Raw genomic sequence first — 17610 nt, 5'->3', positions numbered from 1 at the left:
GAAGAACGACTGACATTTTTTAGAATCTGATCTCAGGTCAGAATGGGTTCATCAGACCAGTGTGTGTCCGGCGGAAACCTCGTATGAATCTGATCTCAGGTCAGAATGGGTTAGATACTGTATATACTGTACACGGTAAAATCCAATTTGTAACTCAGTTGTAGGGGAATGGAGAGGGCCGGCTGATTATGTTTTCTGGCCCACCAGCCACAGTAGCTGGAACGTGGCCAAATTCGACCAGCCACCTCAAATCTATACTAAAGACACTTTATTTTTCCCACAACATCACAGTGTTCTCACAAAAAAATACTCACGCACATCTATATCTATATATATTGTTTTAATTATATGTATTATTAATCTAATTCTGTGAGTGCTGAGGTTGCGTTGCTTACATGTATTCTTAGTTTCAGTTTAAAGGAGTGATCCAATATCTATGACTATTGATTGCTATTGTTTCCATTTTAAACAGATATTTGAGTTATGAACCCTTTAAGAGTTGCTGGCCTCTGTGGCTGCTAAATTCCTAACCCCCATATAGACAAATTCAGAAACGGGTCTCATGGTCGCAGCAAACGTATTTCCTTGTCACGTGTAGGTGAGGTAAGAACCCAAACGCAGGACAGCCAGGCATGTAGTGTTGGAAACCATTAAATGGTGTTTTAATTCAGAAGACAGGTGAACATGAAATAACTTAAAACAGACTGAAACAGGTGACAGGATACAATGACTCAACAAACACTGACTGGGGAACAAGTAGCCTGGTTAATAAACCAGACCGAATCAGCCGTTGGCAAAAATAAATTGCCTGCCGGCGGATTACGGTCTGGAGAGGCTCAATTGTACGCCCATTTCCTACACCAGAGAAATGGGGCGGCCAATCAGGACACGGTATGCAATATGGGCAGGCTTTGGTACAGTGACTTTCAATGCTTGAGACCTTTGACTGACAGTAGCTCTGACCAATTGCGTCAAAGAGAAAATGTTTCAACCCCCCCCCCTGGAAATGAAATCCAAACTGAGCCTCCCCAGACTAATATCCCGCGGTCCGTGCGATATTAGTCTGGTTTATTAACCAGGCTAGGGAACAAGACTGATATACACATGAGGGTTGATTACAAAATGAGACACAGCTGGAGCAAACAAACATAGAACCATGAAAACTAGACCAGGGAACAAAACATAGGAATACAAGACCTAGACTGTACAATAAATGACAAAAGTCTGTGACTGTGACATTCCTGTAGGCGGAGACGACATATCTGCAGTGTAAACTCAAGGATGCTGTACTTTATACCTCATACTTTAAATACTTAGTATGAGGTATAAAGTGCAGCAGCCTTGTGTTCATACAACAGAAAGATTGGGTATTGGGGTAAGACTGACGTTATGTATCTTTCAGGACCTTTCACTGCTTCGTCTGAACCATTACTCTATGGCTCTGGTCTCAGCCACCTCTGTGTATTTTTTGACATTCCGTTTCTCTCCAAAGTTGAATGTTGCCACTTGCCACTACTGTTAGAGCAGCCATAAACTACACAGGTTCATCCCAGTTCTGGGCATCTTTGTAAAGTTAGTGTTAGTAAAAAGCAGGTAAAAGAGTAACGTTTAACCATTCAATGTAGTAGAAGACCTGCAAGTTTGCACCGCAGATATGTCGGCTCCGCCTACAGGAAATACGTTTGCTGCGACCATGAGACCCGCTTCTGAATTCGTCTGTTAGATCGAGTGACAGTTTATCAAAGTGCAGTCGTCAAAACAAAAGGTGAAGCTGAAAAAAGTATGGAGAAAGAGGGAAAGGAGAGGAGAGCTGGGTCACTCGTCTCCAGAGAAAAGAAAGGAGAAGTAGGGCGAGGATGAAATTATCCTGGGCTGTCCAGCAGTGCAGAGCACAGGGCAGAGAGAGAGGTCTCCGACTGACAGTGGTGGGGGGGAAGGAGACAAGTACTACTTTTTAACTTAACCCATTCTGACCTGAGATCAGATTCATACGAGGTTTCCACTGGACACACACTGGTCTGATTAAGTAAAAGTATCAATATTGCAATTTAGAAATACGTTACGTGTAAAAGTCCGGAATTCAAAATGAGTAAAAGTTCTAACTTTAGTGGCTTCAAAATGCACTTACCAAGTACCAAAAACAAATAAAACAAATAAAACAATAAGTAAAAGTACTTATTGTGTAGAATGTCCCATTTAACGTTTTCAAATGTATAATTGTGTATAGAGCTGAAGTGGTTAATGTATGTTCTGTAACCATAACCAAAAGCTATACAAAGTAACTAGTAACTAAAGCTTTTATATACCGGTAATTGTAGTGGAGGAAAAGTACAATATTTGCCCTCTGAGATGTATTGGAGTAGAAGTAAAAGTGCTGGAAATTGAAAATACTCGAGTAAAGTACAAAAACCTCAACATTGTACTGAAGTACAGCACTTAGTAAATGTACTTAGTTACTTTCCTCCACTGCCGACCGATACGATGATGAATACGTGGTCAGCTGAGTATGCCGCGTCAATAGAAACAATTAGGCCTCAGTCACATCTGCCCGAGTCGGGAAAAGCTTGTGCATTTTCTCTCGAGTGCTATAGATTTTATGTGGTTTGTCTCAAATTTCAAGTTTGGGGAATTGGGATTTCCAGTGTTCAATAAATTAAGCGATTTTGGGCGGGAACCCCTTTTGGTGTTAGCATTATGTTGTGCTTTAGCTATTGAAAAATAGCAGATCTACAAGCTAATAGCGCGCCACCGAGTGGCGCGCTACGAGCTTGTAGGTCTGCTTTTTTTGAAAAATCGACTGACATGCGAAACATAGCTTTTTCAGAAAACTGTCAGGATGTAGAAGACATTTTTAGAATCTGATCTCGGGTCAAAATGGGTTAAATTGCTTAAGCGATTTATTGAACACATGGAAATCCCAGTTCCCTGAATGAAGGCGAACTGCATCATTTAAATGTGCGCTATGCCTCCTCATCAGTAGCACTGTGCTTGAACTGAAACGGAGTACGACAGAGATAAACATGTCATGACTTTGTGCAATGTATCTCGCATGCTTGGAGCTGCTATGAGCAATAATATATATCAAAAGTTTAATGACCTTTTATTTTATTTTTATTTTTTGGTATTCAGACAGCCAGCAATGGGTAGAACGCTACAATTTGTTTTTGTCTCTGACACATCTAGGGGCCGCAATCTGCAGTCAAAGATTTTCCTAGAAGCTTTGTCATTGATTCGATTTGCCCGTCTACTTCCTGATTGGTTAGTCATTGCGACCAGGTTTTTTTTTTCTGACCAATGACAAAGCTTCTAGGAACTTTGCATGCAGATTGAGGCCCCTCTAGATGTGTCACAGAGACTACATTGTTTTTGGGAGTGTTCTACTCATTGCTGGCTGTCTGAAAAAAAAAAAAAAAAAAAAAAAAATCATTAAAATGTTGACATATTATTGCTTATAGCAGCTTTAAAGGTTTCATGACATTCATTTTCATATATTTTTAGATTTCTTTTCTTTTAGGTTTTATGACCTCGAATACACCCACACAACCTGAACTTTGAACATTCAGTGGATTTGCCGTGGCCTGGGGTTTTCTCTGTATGTTCTGAAGCCGTTAGTTTCAGAATTTATTTTAACATTTTTACTCATGACTTTTAAAGCCCTGAATGGCCAGGCTCCTATAGCTACTGTACGTCTCCGCCATGCTGAAACCCTACAGGCCTGTGCGCCCACTCATGTCCTCAGCCCTCCTGGAGACGCCTACAGCTCAGCTTGTCACTATAAGGGCGGCAGGGCCTTTGCAACCAGGGCCCCCATACTCTGGAATGCCCTATACCTACTGACCTAAGTCAGTACTAGGTATATAGGCCCACCTACGTCACCTAAGCAAAATCAATATCCACATTTAAAACTCTGCTGAAAACCCACCTTTATCTTAAAGCCTTTTCCTAACTGTCATTATTGTATTATTACTTGCGCAAGCAGAGCGCGCAAGTAATACATTTGCCCGGTCATCGTTCATCGCGACAGCAACCCGCCATTTTATGCGTATGCCAATAAAACAGCAAATCTGTGCCTGGTTTGCTGGGACCAGATCACATAAATGACCATATGTCTTACGTCATCATTTAGAGCTAGTCATACGTATACTATATACATAATCAGTAAAATAAACTAGCAAATTGTGCCTGATCTGCTGGGACCAGAGTACGTGGTGTGTATATGTATGACTAGCTCTAAATTATGACATAAGACATATGGTCATTTATGTGATCTGGTCCCAGCAAACCAGGCACAGATTTGCTGTTTTATTGGCATACGCATAAAATGGCGGGTTTCTGTCTCGGTTTTTGGCGCAAAGTAACCACAGTATACCGCTAATCAACTTACAACTACATACTCTATATAGTATATGTATATGTATACGTATGTCTTACGTCATCATTTAGAGCTAGTCATACGTATACTATATACATAATCAGTAAAATAAAATAGCAAATTGTGCCTGATCTGCTGGGACCAGAGTACGTGGTGTGTATATGTATGACTAGCTAAACAACTTACAACTACATACTCTATATAGTATTATATGCAATTATGATAATAGGATATTTCAATGAAGACCATTATACTGAGAAAGATAGAACTATAAAGACCTTCATGTCAAGATTAGGCTTTAAACAATTAAATACAAATCTAACTACAGATTACGGAAGTATTGTAGATCATGTATATTTTAACAAATTTAGAGACAAAGTTAGAGACACATATTACTCTGATCATGATTTAGTATTAATATCACTATAATCCAAGATGAAATACATTTAAAACAATTGACAATTTACAATAAATAATAAAATAACTATACTGTATAATATATTTTAATTCAGTTTATATACCTTTTTTTTCATCACATATCAATGATTTATTTTTCTTTGAAAACCTAAAAAGGGATCTAGAATATATCTACATCGATAAAACTGTATTTCTTATATAGATAGAAACTTGAACCATACGTAATAATACTAGGTGTTTATATGCATAAAGTAGGTAGGTAGCAAATAGTTACACCTAATAATTTTACATTTCAAACGTTCCTTCGCAGATATACTGAGATTTGACAGTTTACAGCGGTCGAAAGTACTTGCGCGCTCTGCTTGCGCACTAGTTGGCCATTTATGGCCTACTAGTGTGCAACAAGCAAGTCTGCACTCGACAGAGTGCAGTTCTAGTTATGTATGTTTTTGTATTTTTATGCCGGCTATTGCATGGATTGATCGTTTATTGTTCTCTTGATGTAAAGCACTTTGTGACTTCGTCTAGAAATGTGCTATATAAATAAATTCATTATCGTTATCATTATCATTTTGAGCTGCAATGAAAACGGGCAAAAAAAATCTGCTGGCAAAGTCCTATGTCATATTTGTGGACTCTTACCTCACAGTCCACTGCAGTCCACTTGTTTGAGGCAGAAAACCCCCCAGACCACAGAAAATCTACGGAATGTTAAAAAGTTCAGGTTTTTGGGGTGCAATTGAGCTGTGAAATCCAAAAAGAAAAACTACATTTATTTCATGAATGGTAAATGGTGCATTTATATAGCGCCTTTATCCAAAGCGCTTTACAGAGATTGTGCATTACATTCACCCATTCACACACACATTCATACACCGATGGCAGCGGAAACCATGCAAGGCACCAACTAGCACATCGGGAGCAATTAGGGGTTCAGTGTCTTGCTCAAGGACACTTCGACAGTAACTCTGGGGGAGCCCGGGTTTGAACTGGCAACCTTACGTTACCATCCAGGCACTCTACCCCTGAACCACCGCCGCCACCATTTCATGTCACAGTCCCTTTAAATCACACTGAGAGATGTGTCTTTCTATCTTCTCATGCTACTGATCGGTTGCTGCTCTAGTTCTCACAGGTGGGTCTTTCATATTAATTTATTTGTCTATTTCATGTATGTTATTATTATTACTTGGCTACAGCGACAGCATAAGTTAATATCAGTTATACTGTTGTATAACCACCACCACCTAACTCCAAAATGTTCATTTATCAGGAAATGGAAACAAAAAAAAAATCCAGCTCAAGTGGAGTTAGGAGGTTCTTGTTGATGCGCTTTTTAATTGCTTAAATAATTATTTTGTTCACACAGATGTAAAGGGTGTTCAATAGCACTGATTCATAAATCATAATTGTAAAATGATGGCTTGAGTAAGCTGGTCTGGCAGATAGTTTGAGGATCCAATGGAGTTAGGAGGTTTTCACCAAAGCACTTTGTAATACTTTCCATTGGTTCAATATTGTTTTAACCAACACCAGACATAAAGACACAAACACGCATGCGTGTGTGTTTATTAATGTGTGCGTTACCGATTGCATGTCTCAGGACCTCGGAGATGAACTCCAGTCTCTCGTCTACATGCGTGTGTGTTTATTAATGTGTGCGTTATCGGTTGCATGTCTCAGGACCTCGGAGATGAACTCCAGTGTGTCGTCTACATGCGTGCGTGTTTATTAATGTGTGCGTTACCGGTTGCATGTCTCAGGACCTCGGAGATGAACTGCAGTCTCCGCAGATGTGTCCCAACGGGGCCGAGGACAAGATGTTCCGGAGCCAGAGCGCAGATATCACCCTCTCTGCCGAGAAGGAACGCATTAAGAAGATGCTCTCCGAAGGGTAACGCTAACGCGTGCGCACACGCACACAACTCACATTTTGTACTTGGGTAAAAGTATCAATACTGCAATATAGAAATTCTCCGTTACAATTAAAAGTCTGGAATTCAACATGTACTTGAGTTAAAGTACAAAATAATGGTATCAAAATGTACTTAAAGCGCCAAAAGTAGAAAGTAATCTTTTATGGCTATTTTCAAATGGCCAAAATGTATAATTCTGGAACAACATATTTTCAGATGGGGCTCGGCGGGCAATTACATATATTTTGGGGGGTCCTTGACATGAAAATGTTTGAGAACGACAATGGGTTTTTCAGAAATTGGTCAAGATTTAGAAGACATTTGTACAATCGTCCTCGGGTCTAAATGGGTTAAGTACTTATACTATACTATACTATACTATACTATACTATACTATACTATACTATACTATACTATACTTATTAGTTACTTTCCGGCACTGCTTTTGAGCTGGGAACAGTCAGGCATAGTACAGTTTGTTTGCATAACACATTTCAACAAGGCAATTCAAAGTGCTTTACACAATACATTAAGGGTCGCAAGACATTATACAATTACATTTTAATGCAATAATAATAATAATAAGAGAGTTTGGAGAACACACCGGTAAATTCAAATTAGGACAAGCTCAGTACAAACCAAAATTATAGCATATTACAAGAAATTAATCAAAAAGCCAGCAGCAAACGGGAACGCTTTGATCTGGGAGATAAAACCAGATAACGTACTGTGTATCGTCCATAAAAACGTTCTCCATGTTTATATGGGAACAGAATTACAAAATGTATTTTGGCCCTAAACCTTTCAATGCTTTATCAACCAACAGTATTATTTTTTAATACATTATATTGACAGACATTATTTAAATTCTGAGAACTGGAGTGACATCACATGATCCACTTTCTTGGTATTAGTAAGGACTCGAGCAGCAGCATTCTGAAACTTTCTGAAAAGCAGTGGTTCTTAAACTTTTTCATTTCAAGGACCCCTGGTTTGGTTTATGTATTAGGCCATACTGTAACTATTGGAGTTACAGACCTGTAAGGGTCCATTTGGTTCCTAACTATCAATAATGTAGCTGTGTTGTGGACCCCCTGGAACCCCCTCATTGACTCCCCCCAGGGTCATTGGACCCCACTTCGAGGACCAGTTCTGTAAAGATAGACGCTGTGAAAGTAGTTGAGTCTTCTGCAGTGTTGCTTTTGGCAGCACATTTTGATTTTAGTTTTAGTCATGGTCTTTTGAATAGCTTTCATTTAGTTTTAGTCACATTTTAGTCACCTGGAATGTTTTCGTTTTAGTCGACTAAATTTCAGTCGACTCAATCTACAGTTGATTTAGTCGACTAAAATGTATTTTGGCGGGCCTTGATGGCGTCGTAATGACTGTTTTTTACACTTGCTGAAAATAGCCGATCTACAAGCTCACAACGCGTCGAGCTTGTAGATCGGCTATTCTCAGCATGCAACCAAGTGTAAAATGACTTATACTGGATCTCTTGTCCACTAGGTCCCTTCCTAACATTTTAGTCTAGTTTTTATTTGTTGACGAAATTGTCGGTATATTTTGTCTTAGTTTTAGTCATCATAGCTTATATTAGTTTTCATTTAGTTTCCATTTAGTTTTCGTCAGTGGAAAAAGGTAGTCGACGAAAATAAATTCGTCTTAGTTTTAGTCGACGAAAACAACGTTCGCTCTGAAAGAATATAATATATTCAAATAATTGCACCACATTTTGAAAAATAGCAGATCTACAAGCTCGTAGCGCGGCACTCGGTGCCGCACTATGAGCTTGGGTGGTGGTTTAGAACGCTATACCGATTGCACTGGATTTTAATTCTCAACCAGTGGTCCAGGGACCACCAGTGGTCCCTGAGGGGGTTCCAGGTGGGCCCCAGCTAAATGATGGAGAGTTGCTAACCAAATGGACCCTTATAGATCTTTAACTCTTGATAGTGTCAAATTGAAACCAAATGGAGCCTTATACCTTCATTTTACACTAATTAATTTACAAGAAGTCTACACAATTTAGAGAATGTGAACATATTCTTTAGTTTTGGGTCTTCAAGGCTAAATCTAATTAACACTTCTTCTGCCGGGTAATTCTTTCAGAATAAAAGCGTGCCATCAGATGGGGAGATTTTAATCTGAAAAGCCCCGCCTTCCATTTCCCCCCCAAAACCCGGGAAGCATAATCTTCCATTACTATCCCAATATTGTGGGACGTGTGCATAAAAGGGTCTCTTCACATAACCTGGAAGAAGTGCTGTGTGATCCTCCCACTAATTAAGCTGTCATACCCCACACAGTGCCACTTTTACTACTGAAGTTACCATGGTGGCCTGTTGCTATGGCAAAAATGTCAACCTTTCTGGAAAGAGTTCAGGGACGATAAGACATTTAATTTGGACCTTTCTGGACAAAGAAAAAACTATGCTGGCTCCAGCCCTGAATTGCTAGCCATTACAAAAAAGAAACCTTACAATTATACCTGTGCTGTTTGAGCAGAACTCAACTCGGGTAGCTTTCTGCTTCGCTTCGGAATGTATCTTTTCCAGCAAAACGAACAATTAAATGGTGCCATTGTGGTTAAGATAATAAAGCTATATATAGTAATACTAATAATAAAACTTTATTTGTATAGCACCTTTCATGACATGAAATGCAGCTCAACGTGCTTTACAGAGCAATGGAAAAAAAGAAAAGAAAAGCAAGGCATAAACATAAAAAAAACAAGCAGTAATGGAATACAGCTCTAATGTTACACATTTTGTTATAAAAAAAGCATGCAAACTCATTACACTTAGCTTTAGAAGCCGGGAACGACTGCTTGTAGGACTGTGGGGGGGGGGGGTGAAAAGTCGTTCAATGGTAGAGAATAGGACATTTTTCTTGTTCTCATTAATAATGCCAGAGAAATATGGCATATACAGTAGGTGACATTCAGTTCACAGGGAAAGTGCAAATGGAAGCAGCTATGCATCTTTTTTTTAATTTCATTAGTACATTTTCATTAGTACATCTGCAGGAATCACAGATGACCTCTTCCGCAAAGGCTGTGTTAACACAACAATACAATATAATTTTTTTATTTATTATTATTAGTTAGTTTCAATCATGATTTGCGCATGTATATTTGTGCATGTCAAATCATATACTCTGGATCTCTTTGTCCATGTTCTTGTTCAGAGCTGCAATAAACCAACATTCTGAGCCTTGAAAACAAGGCTACACACAGCCACGGAATATGATAAAACGCGTTCTGTTTTTACCAGCGCTGTTGATTAAACATGGAGTACAGATTGTAATGACAGTGATGATTGCCTTAACACATTCAGAACGGGAATCCCTTTTGGTGTATTATAAGCCTTAATACCTTAGCTATACCTTAGCTATTGAAAAATAGCAGATCTACAAGCACGTTTTTTAACTCAAATCTTTGTGTCGGGGGGTTTCCTGGAACAACATATTTTCAGATGGAGGTCGGTGGCCAATTACATATATTTTTTGGGGTCCATGACATGAAATATTGAGCACCACTGATAAAGAAACATGAGGTATTTCACAAAACTGTCAGCATTTAGAAGACAATTTTGACGTCAGGCCTAAATTGGTTAAACTGTGCCAGCGCACACTGTGTGCATGTCCTCTAGGCTGCCTGTCTACTGGGTGTCCTTGGTACTCGCGAGCATTTTGTGGAGCAGAATGCTCAACTTGCTTGGCCCATGAACGCAGCGTTCTGTCCTCCCCCTCCTTCCCCAAAGCAGTCTTTTGAATATCAGAGTATAGTCTCTTACTGTATGCACAATGATTGTTCCTTATCTTTTGGGCTTTGCGAAACTCTTCGTATTCTCGAATCGGGAGTTCTCTATATCTAAGGATTAACATGAATCCCTGAGTCGTGCGCTGTAGTTTGATTGTTTTAACGGACAATCTAATAATTTGAGGATTATAGGTGCATTCATTCAGAGTCTCACTCGTGGCCACAGGTGTGTGTGTGTGTGTGTGTGTGTGTGTGTGTGTGTGTGTGTGTGTGTGTGTGTGTGTGTGTGTGTGTGTGTGTGTGTGTGTGTGTGTGTGTGTGTGTGTGTGTGTGTGTGTGTGTGTGTGTGTGTGTGTGTGTGTGTGTGTGTGTGTGTGTGTGTGTGCGCGCGTGTGCTCGTGCGCGCTATACTACTGTAGCAGTTGAAATGTTTATGCTCTGCTGCACTGCTATATAGAGCAGTTTGGCAGTATGTATGAAGATCAGTATTCATTATAACAATCTCAAAATGATTGATACTTCTAGGAGCCTGAAGGGCCCTTACAGGTCTGTAACTCTGAGAGTGAACCCTATTCAGGGCCGGTTGGGCCCTAGGTGGCGCGTGGTTTTGGAGGATTTAATACATTTTATTAACCTACCATGTTTTGTTGAGTGATGCTTGGAGTTGGTGTCATGCCTGGTAAAAATAAATATATATGCACTGTCTGCAGAATTAAAAAGTAAAAGCCACGCTGGATCGCCACCGCCAGACTAATTTAATTAATTCCACCTGGCATCTTGAAAATACTTTGTGTAAACATGATAACTTGTGGTCCGTTGAAAAAAAGCTTGTTTTGACCAGTCAGACAGATATTTCGTGAAGCCACTAAGGAAATCGGGACTTCCTGAAAGTTCATATAATGGCCTGTTGTGGCGCTGTCATTGGGCCCAAAAAAAACCCATAGCTCCATATAGGCCCATGTATTTGGGCCCAACTTCACCTACCTAGACTGTATTACCTTAATACACATGGTCATGAATACTTTCTGCTTCCAGTCACTAGTTTAAAGTCTCATTTCTCATGTCATAATATTCTTTTTGGAAAATGATGGTCCCATTTATTAAAAAAATTACCATAAAGTTGCGTATGTTCTGAGGGGCGTGGCTAACGTTACAGTCTATGAACGGGAGCACCCCCCGTTCAGTCAAAATAAAAACCAACGAAGAGTAAGGGGGGGAAGTCCCGCCTCGTTGTCTGGGCCAGCCAATGGCCAGCTGGGCCCAAAACGGAGCCAGGCAATGGCCAGCTGGGCCCAAACGGATCTAGAAATATGGCGACTTACAGTGCAAGGAATTACAGGCTTCATTTTACGTCCTTGTTAGACCCGGGGAACGCTTTGTCCATATTTTTTACATTCTATGGTTTTGACGGACAAAGGGAAAAAAAGGAGCCTTAACTTGGGACTCAGAGAGGCAAATCCAATCCATTCTTTTTTCTTTTCCTTCCCATTGAACCTGGGCCGGAAGGGTCGGCTGTTAAGCCTGTCTCCTAGGCAACATGCAGCACGTAGAGGATTCATTTTTAGGCGGTGGCGACTACCCCCCCTAGCGTCTAACATTTGTCACCTCACCCAATGTGAATGTGTGGGTTGCCAGTTGCCCGACCGATATCCCCCCACTTGAAGCAGAAACCAGTGCAGAAAAAAAATATTTTTGGAGTGCTTAAGTGGCGCCCCTAAGAGGTTACCCTCGAAGCGGCTGCCTATCCCCCCTATGCCCCACCCCTATTCCTAAATGGCCTCGGTCTCAGTAAAGCCACACACAACTTAATCCATTTAGACCTGAGATCAGATTCTAAAATGACTTCTAAGTCATGACAGTTTTCTGAAAAACCCCATATTTCTATGTCGGCCCATAATATCATGTCAAGGACCCCCAAAAATATATGTAATTGCCTGCCGACCCCCATCTGAAAATATGTTGTTCCAGGGAACCCCCCCCCCCCCCCCCCTCCGTTCAGAAATAATATATATTCAAAGATTTGAGGCACATTTTCACGATTTTTCAAAAATAGCAGACGTATACAAGCTCGTAGCACGGTACGGTACGAGCTTGTAGATCTGCTATTTTTCAATAGCTAAAGTATAACATAAGGCTTAAAACACCAAAAGGGGTTCCTGCCCAGAATGGGTTATGGCAGAGACTGGAAAACATGTATTTTCCCCCGGATTACGATATTTTCCCCAACACTTATCACTGAGAATTTGATTCTGATTTGTAAAGCATCAACGTCATTTCCTTGAGCGATATTTCCGCCAAAATCCAGCAACTTCCGCCCCCCAAACGAATGATAGCGTCTACAGTGTAGGACAGGTCTTGCCCAGCGTGATTCCAATAAGGGCCCATTTTCATTCCATTTGCAAACTTTTGGTAGCCTGGCATGGCCAGAATAATATCACTGTGTAGAAATTAGTCTGGAATCTCTGTGTGGAACCTGCATTTCCAACATTTGGGTGATAAACCCGCCCCATATTTGCATACTTGGGCCCTGATTGGCCCTTCACTATACTTTGGAGGAAACAGATTAGTTTTTTATTTTTATTTTCATTATTATTATTATTATTATTATTATTTCTAAACATTTCCAAAAAACATTACCAAAAAAGAAAAACTTTTCATGACTTTTAAAAACTACATTCAATTATTTTATTTTTTCAGTAATCCATGAATTAGAACAAATAGGCTAATTAAGGTGACATTCACACCAGAAAGCTTTACTGTGATTAAAACGAATCCTGCTGCACATTGTCCGAAAGTTTGCTTTGTTTGGCAGCTGTGAAGGCTCATTCGAATCCTAATGCACAGCAAAGAACCGTATTCTACTCCGCCCAGAAACGGGGGTTTCGCTTCGCTTCCAATCGCACTTGATTTCGATTCGGTGCAGGTGGGAATGCAATCCGCAGCAAATAACGGAAATGAAGCAAACGATGTGGCGGGTGAGGAGTTGAACACAGTTGGAGACGGAGAAGGCATATTTTATGCAGCGCAAAGATGTCCCGTTACCGTGGATAGACGTGGTCGAATGAGGAGACTGAAGCCCCGATCGAAATGAGGACGAGTACATTAATCAATTGCTTAAGGAAACGCATAAAAACACTGCAGTGTTATTATATCCTACAGAATATTCTGTCTGTCTGTCCTGTAAACATGGAGTGCTGTCACTGTGTGGGAACTAGTGGGGAGTAGGGACTTTCATCTCGATAAACTTGTAAACATTTTGCGCTGCTGTCTGTTGTATCAGTGCGCTCAGCGCTGTGCCTCCATGCCCAAAAGAACAGTGCGTGGCTGCGTGCAGAGAGAGAGAGATCCAGTCCCAGACCATGCTGCGTTTCCAATTGCTGCGTATGACAGTGTGAAGGCAAACCGCAGCAAATTAAATATGCAAGAATCCCAATTTCTCCGCCCATTCGCATGGGTGGATGGGCGGAGTCTACCGAAGTAGTAGGTGGGAATGTGACCTAAGAAGCAATGAAAACAGCCGATCTACAAGTTCACAACGCGGCGTGAAGCCAAATATCAACTTAGATATTTGAGTGTGAGTTGTGAGTTGCCCGTGTTTTTTTTTTTTTTCATTTACTCTTGGAGAAGGTGGCCAGAGGAGACAAAAAAAACTTTTTGGTCTACTCAGGCTTATGTGAACACCACAGACAGTTTTAAAGTTAAGATATTCATTTTAGCTGCCCTTCCCCCTTCCTATACAAACCCATTGTAACTTCAAACTCCATTTTAACCACGATAGATTGAGATCTGCAATATATACTTTTACTTTAGGCACTTTAAGTAGGCTACATTTGTGATGCCAATACGTTTGTACATTTTGAATTCCGGACTTTTTTTTACTTGTAACGGAGTATGTCTACATTGCAATATTGACACTTTTTTCTTAAGTAAAACATTTGAGTACTTTTTACACAACTGTGTGCCCGTGCGTGCGTGCGTGCGCGCATGCAGTGGTGGAAAGTAAGTACTTTTATTTAAGTACTGTTTAAGTACTGTTAAGTACAATTTTGAGGTATTTGTTGAGTATTTCCAATTGCCAGTACTTTTACTTCTACTCCACTACAAAATTTGTACTTTTACTCCACTACAATTATTTGAAAACTTTAGTTACTAGTTACTTTGGCGATTTTAATTTTGATTAGAAAACATACATTAACCACTTCAACCCTATACATTTTGGCCATTTGAAAATAGCCGATCTTCTATTTTAGTACATTTTGATGCCGACTTTTACTCAAGTACATTTTAAATTCCGTACTTTTACTTGTAACGGAGTAGTTATAAATTGCAGTATTGGTACTTTTTTTAAGTAAAACAATTGAGTACTGGCCTGGGCCATGGCTCAGCGGTCCAGGCACCTTGGCTGCCAATCCAGTCTGGCAGCGTGCCGCGGGTTCGACTCCCGATCCCGACGGCCTTTTACTGCACGTCTTCCTCCCCCCCCATCTCTCTCCCCATTTCCTGTCAGCCTGTCCCGCCATACAAAAAAAATTAATAAAGGTGAGGGCCACAAAAAAAACCATTAAAAAAACAAAAACAATTGAGTACTTTTTCCACCACTGCGTGCGTGCGTGCGTCTCCTCCAAGGGGCCAGTGAGGCACTCCAACGTTGAAGCACTGGGCCCTAGTGGTAAGAGGAAGGACTGCAGCCGGACGGTCGCGGACCCGTGGATTCATGACGAGGAAACCCTGTGCAGCTGGGCTTTAACATTGAGCGCTCGGTTGCACTTCCGCATTTGGGCACCAAAATTAGGTGGCCAAATGCTGAATCGACGGAAAAAGGCGGAAATAGACGGTCCTTCCGGGTGCTTCAAAACGCCACTGAGCAACTTCCACTGACATGAATAGCGGGGGGGGGGTGGCGGAGCTTCGTGCCAGATCAGTCTCTATCCTTATAATATTAATACTAATACTCTATGGCAGGGTTCCCCAATAGGCGGCCCGCGGGCCATTTGCGGCCCACAGAGCGCCCCCTTGTGGCCCATGAAAGAATTTCCAATTTTTTTTTTTTTTAAATAAATGGCATTAAATGGGGTCAGTAGCCTATGCATGTCAAACTGGGCATCCTTTTCAAATGGGGTCTTGCCCTGAAAATGAATTTTCAGGGCAAGACCTCGACCTCGCGCGTGCAGACTCGGCCCCCAGCCTGGTACTCTAGTCAAAATATGGAACCCTGCTCTATGGTCTCCTCTCACAGATCCATCTGTGAGATCAACCTGGAGGCGGAGCTGTTCACCCTTCAGGACAGCAACAGCAAGCTGGTGGCTGCGCTGCACGAGGCCAACGCCAACGTGGAGCAGTGGAAGAAGCAGCTGGCAGCCTACCAGGAAGAGACCGACAGGCTACGAGACCAGGTGAGAGCCATTTACAGCCTACCAGGAAGAGACCGACAGGCTACGAGACCAGGTGAGAGCCATTTACAGCCTACCAGGAAGAGACCGACAGGCTACGAGACCAGGTGAGAGCCATTTACAGCCTACCAGGAAGAGACCGACAGGCTACGAGACCAGGTGAGAGCCATTTACAATTATAGGCATTTAACCCATTTAGGTTTGACGTCGACATTTTATAAAATGTCTTCTAAATCGTGACAGTTTTCTGAAATACCTATGTTTCTACCTATATGTTTCCAAATTTGCCCCACGGTTTTTCAAAAATAGCAGACCTACAAGCTCGTAGCGCGCCACTCGGTGGCGCGCTATGAGCTTGTAGATCTGCTATTTTTCAATAGCTAAAGCATAGCATAATGCTAACACCAAAATGGACAATCTTAATGCAGAGGGTTAGGGTTAACCCTTACATTAAAACCCATTTTGGAGGCGGGAACCCCTTTTTGGTGTTCTAAGCATTATGTTATACTTTTAGATATTGAAAAAATGGCAGATCTACAAGCTCATAGCGCGGCACCGAGTGCCGTGCTATGAACTTGTACTGCTATTTTTGAAATATATATTTTATATATTTGAATATATATTCTTTCAGAGCGAACGTTTTACACTCTAATCTTTGCTTCTGGGGAGGTCTTGTGGACTTGTGTTTTGGCCCTTGATCATAGCTAAAGTCTTCAGTCTTCCATCATTGTCTTATATCATACAACAGGTTGATTTGAGGAAGCAATCTGATTGGTTGAAACAGCCTTCTAGCCGTGGTTCAGACGAGCGCCACTCCACACCTAATCAAAACAAATAATTAAGCTGCTCTATTCTCCCAAACTCCCAAACTCGGTGGCTAGGCTAGCTAGTTTCTTGGGACATTTGTGGTCGTAGTGACTATACATCTGTCAGTGCTTTCGGAACTCGCCCTGCACGGGCTCGTTCCTGCAGCATCGCAGGCATGCATTAATGACGTTAAACCACCCCCTCTCGTGTAATATTGCTTAAATCTCTTCCCGTTGTAAAGAAGCAAGGCAGAAGTTGACGGTCAGGGATCAACACACATCCAATTGTCCGTGGCAGTGCGGTGAAACCTTGTAGTGGCAGCAGACGAGCTGCAGGCGAGCCAAAGCCTTAGCCAAACAAGAACAATAATGTGACACTGGTGTGTGTGTGTGTGTGTGTGTGTGTGTGTGTGTGTGTGTGTGTGTGTGTGTGTGTGTGTGTGTGTGTGTGTGTGTGTGTGTGTGTGTGTGTGTGTGTGTGTGTGTGTGTGTGTGTGTGTGTGTGTGTGTGTGTGTGTGTGTGTGCGCACGCGCGTTGCTCTCCTTGTCTCCCTCAGTCTCTTTGCTTTTCAAAAATGTCAAGAGATGGATAATCCCAGCAGGCGGGTGGTGGCCTTTATCTGCCCGAGAGAGAGGGTCACGCGGGTCTTGATTAACCCCCTTTTTGGTGATTTAAGCATTATGTTATTCTTTAGCTATTGGAAAAATGCTAAAGCTCGTATAGCGCAGCACCGAGTGCTTGTAGATTGTAGATTACTATTACTATTTTTGTAAAATCGTGAACATGTGGCGCAAATATTTGAATATATATTCGTTCAGAGTGAACGTTTTTAACTCAAATCTTTGCTTCTGGGGGGGGGGGGGGGGGGCAATTACATATTTTTTTTTGGGGGGGTCTTTGACATGAAAATGTTTGAGAATGACTGACATAGAAACATGGGTTTTT

General features: G+C 41.3%; 1 protein-coding gene across 2 annotated transcripts in view; it reads left to right on the top strand.

The window, feature by feature from the left end:
* LOC310871082 (homer protein homolog 3-like) overlaps positions 1–17610 on the top strand; it is a 57282-nt gene that overhangs the window by 20836 nt on the left and 18836 nt on the right. For both annotated transcript variants that reach the window (XM_083782556.1, XM_083782555.1), the window contains exons 6-7: positions 6553–6683; positions 15705–15861. In XM_083782556.1, the coding sequence (XP_083638682.1) occupies positions 6553–6683; positions 15705–15861 (288 nt within the window). The remainder of the gene's footprint in view (positions 1–6552; positions 6684–15704; positions 15862–17610) is intronic.

Source organism: Protomyctophum parallelum (genome assembly GCF_964188405.1).
Source record: "Protomyctophum parallelum genome assembly, chromosome: 14".
NCBI classification, from domain to species: domain Eukaryota; kingdom Metazoa; phylum Chordata; class Actinopteri; order Myctophiformes; family Myctophidae; genus Protomyctophum; species Protomyctophum parallelum.
This window is presented reverse-complemented; position numbering and strand designations above follow the sequence as displayed.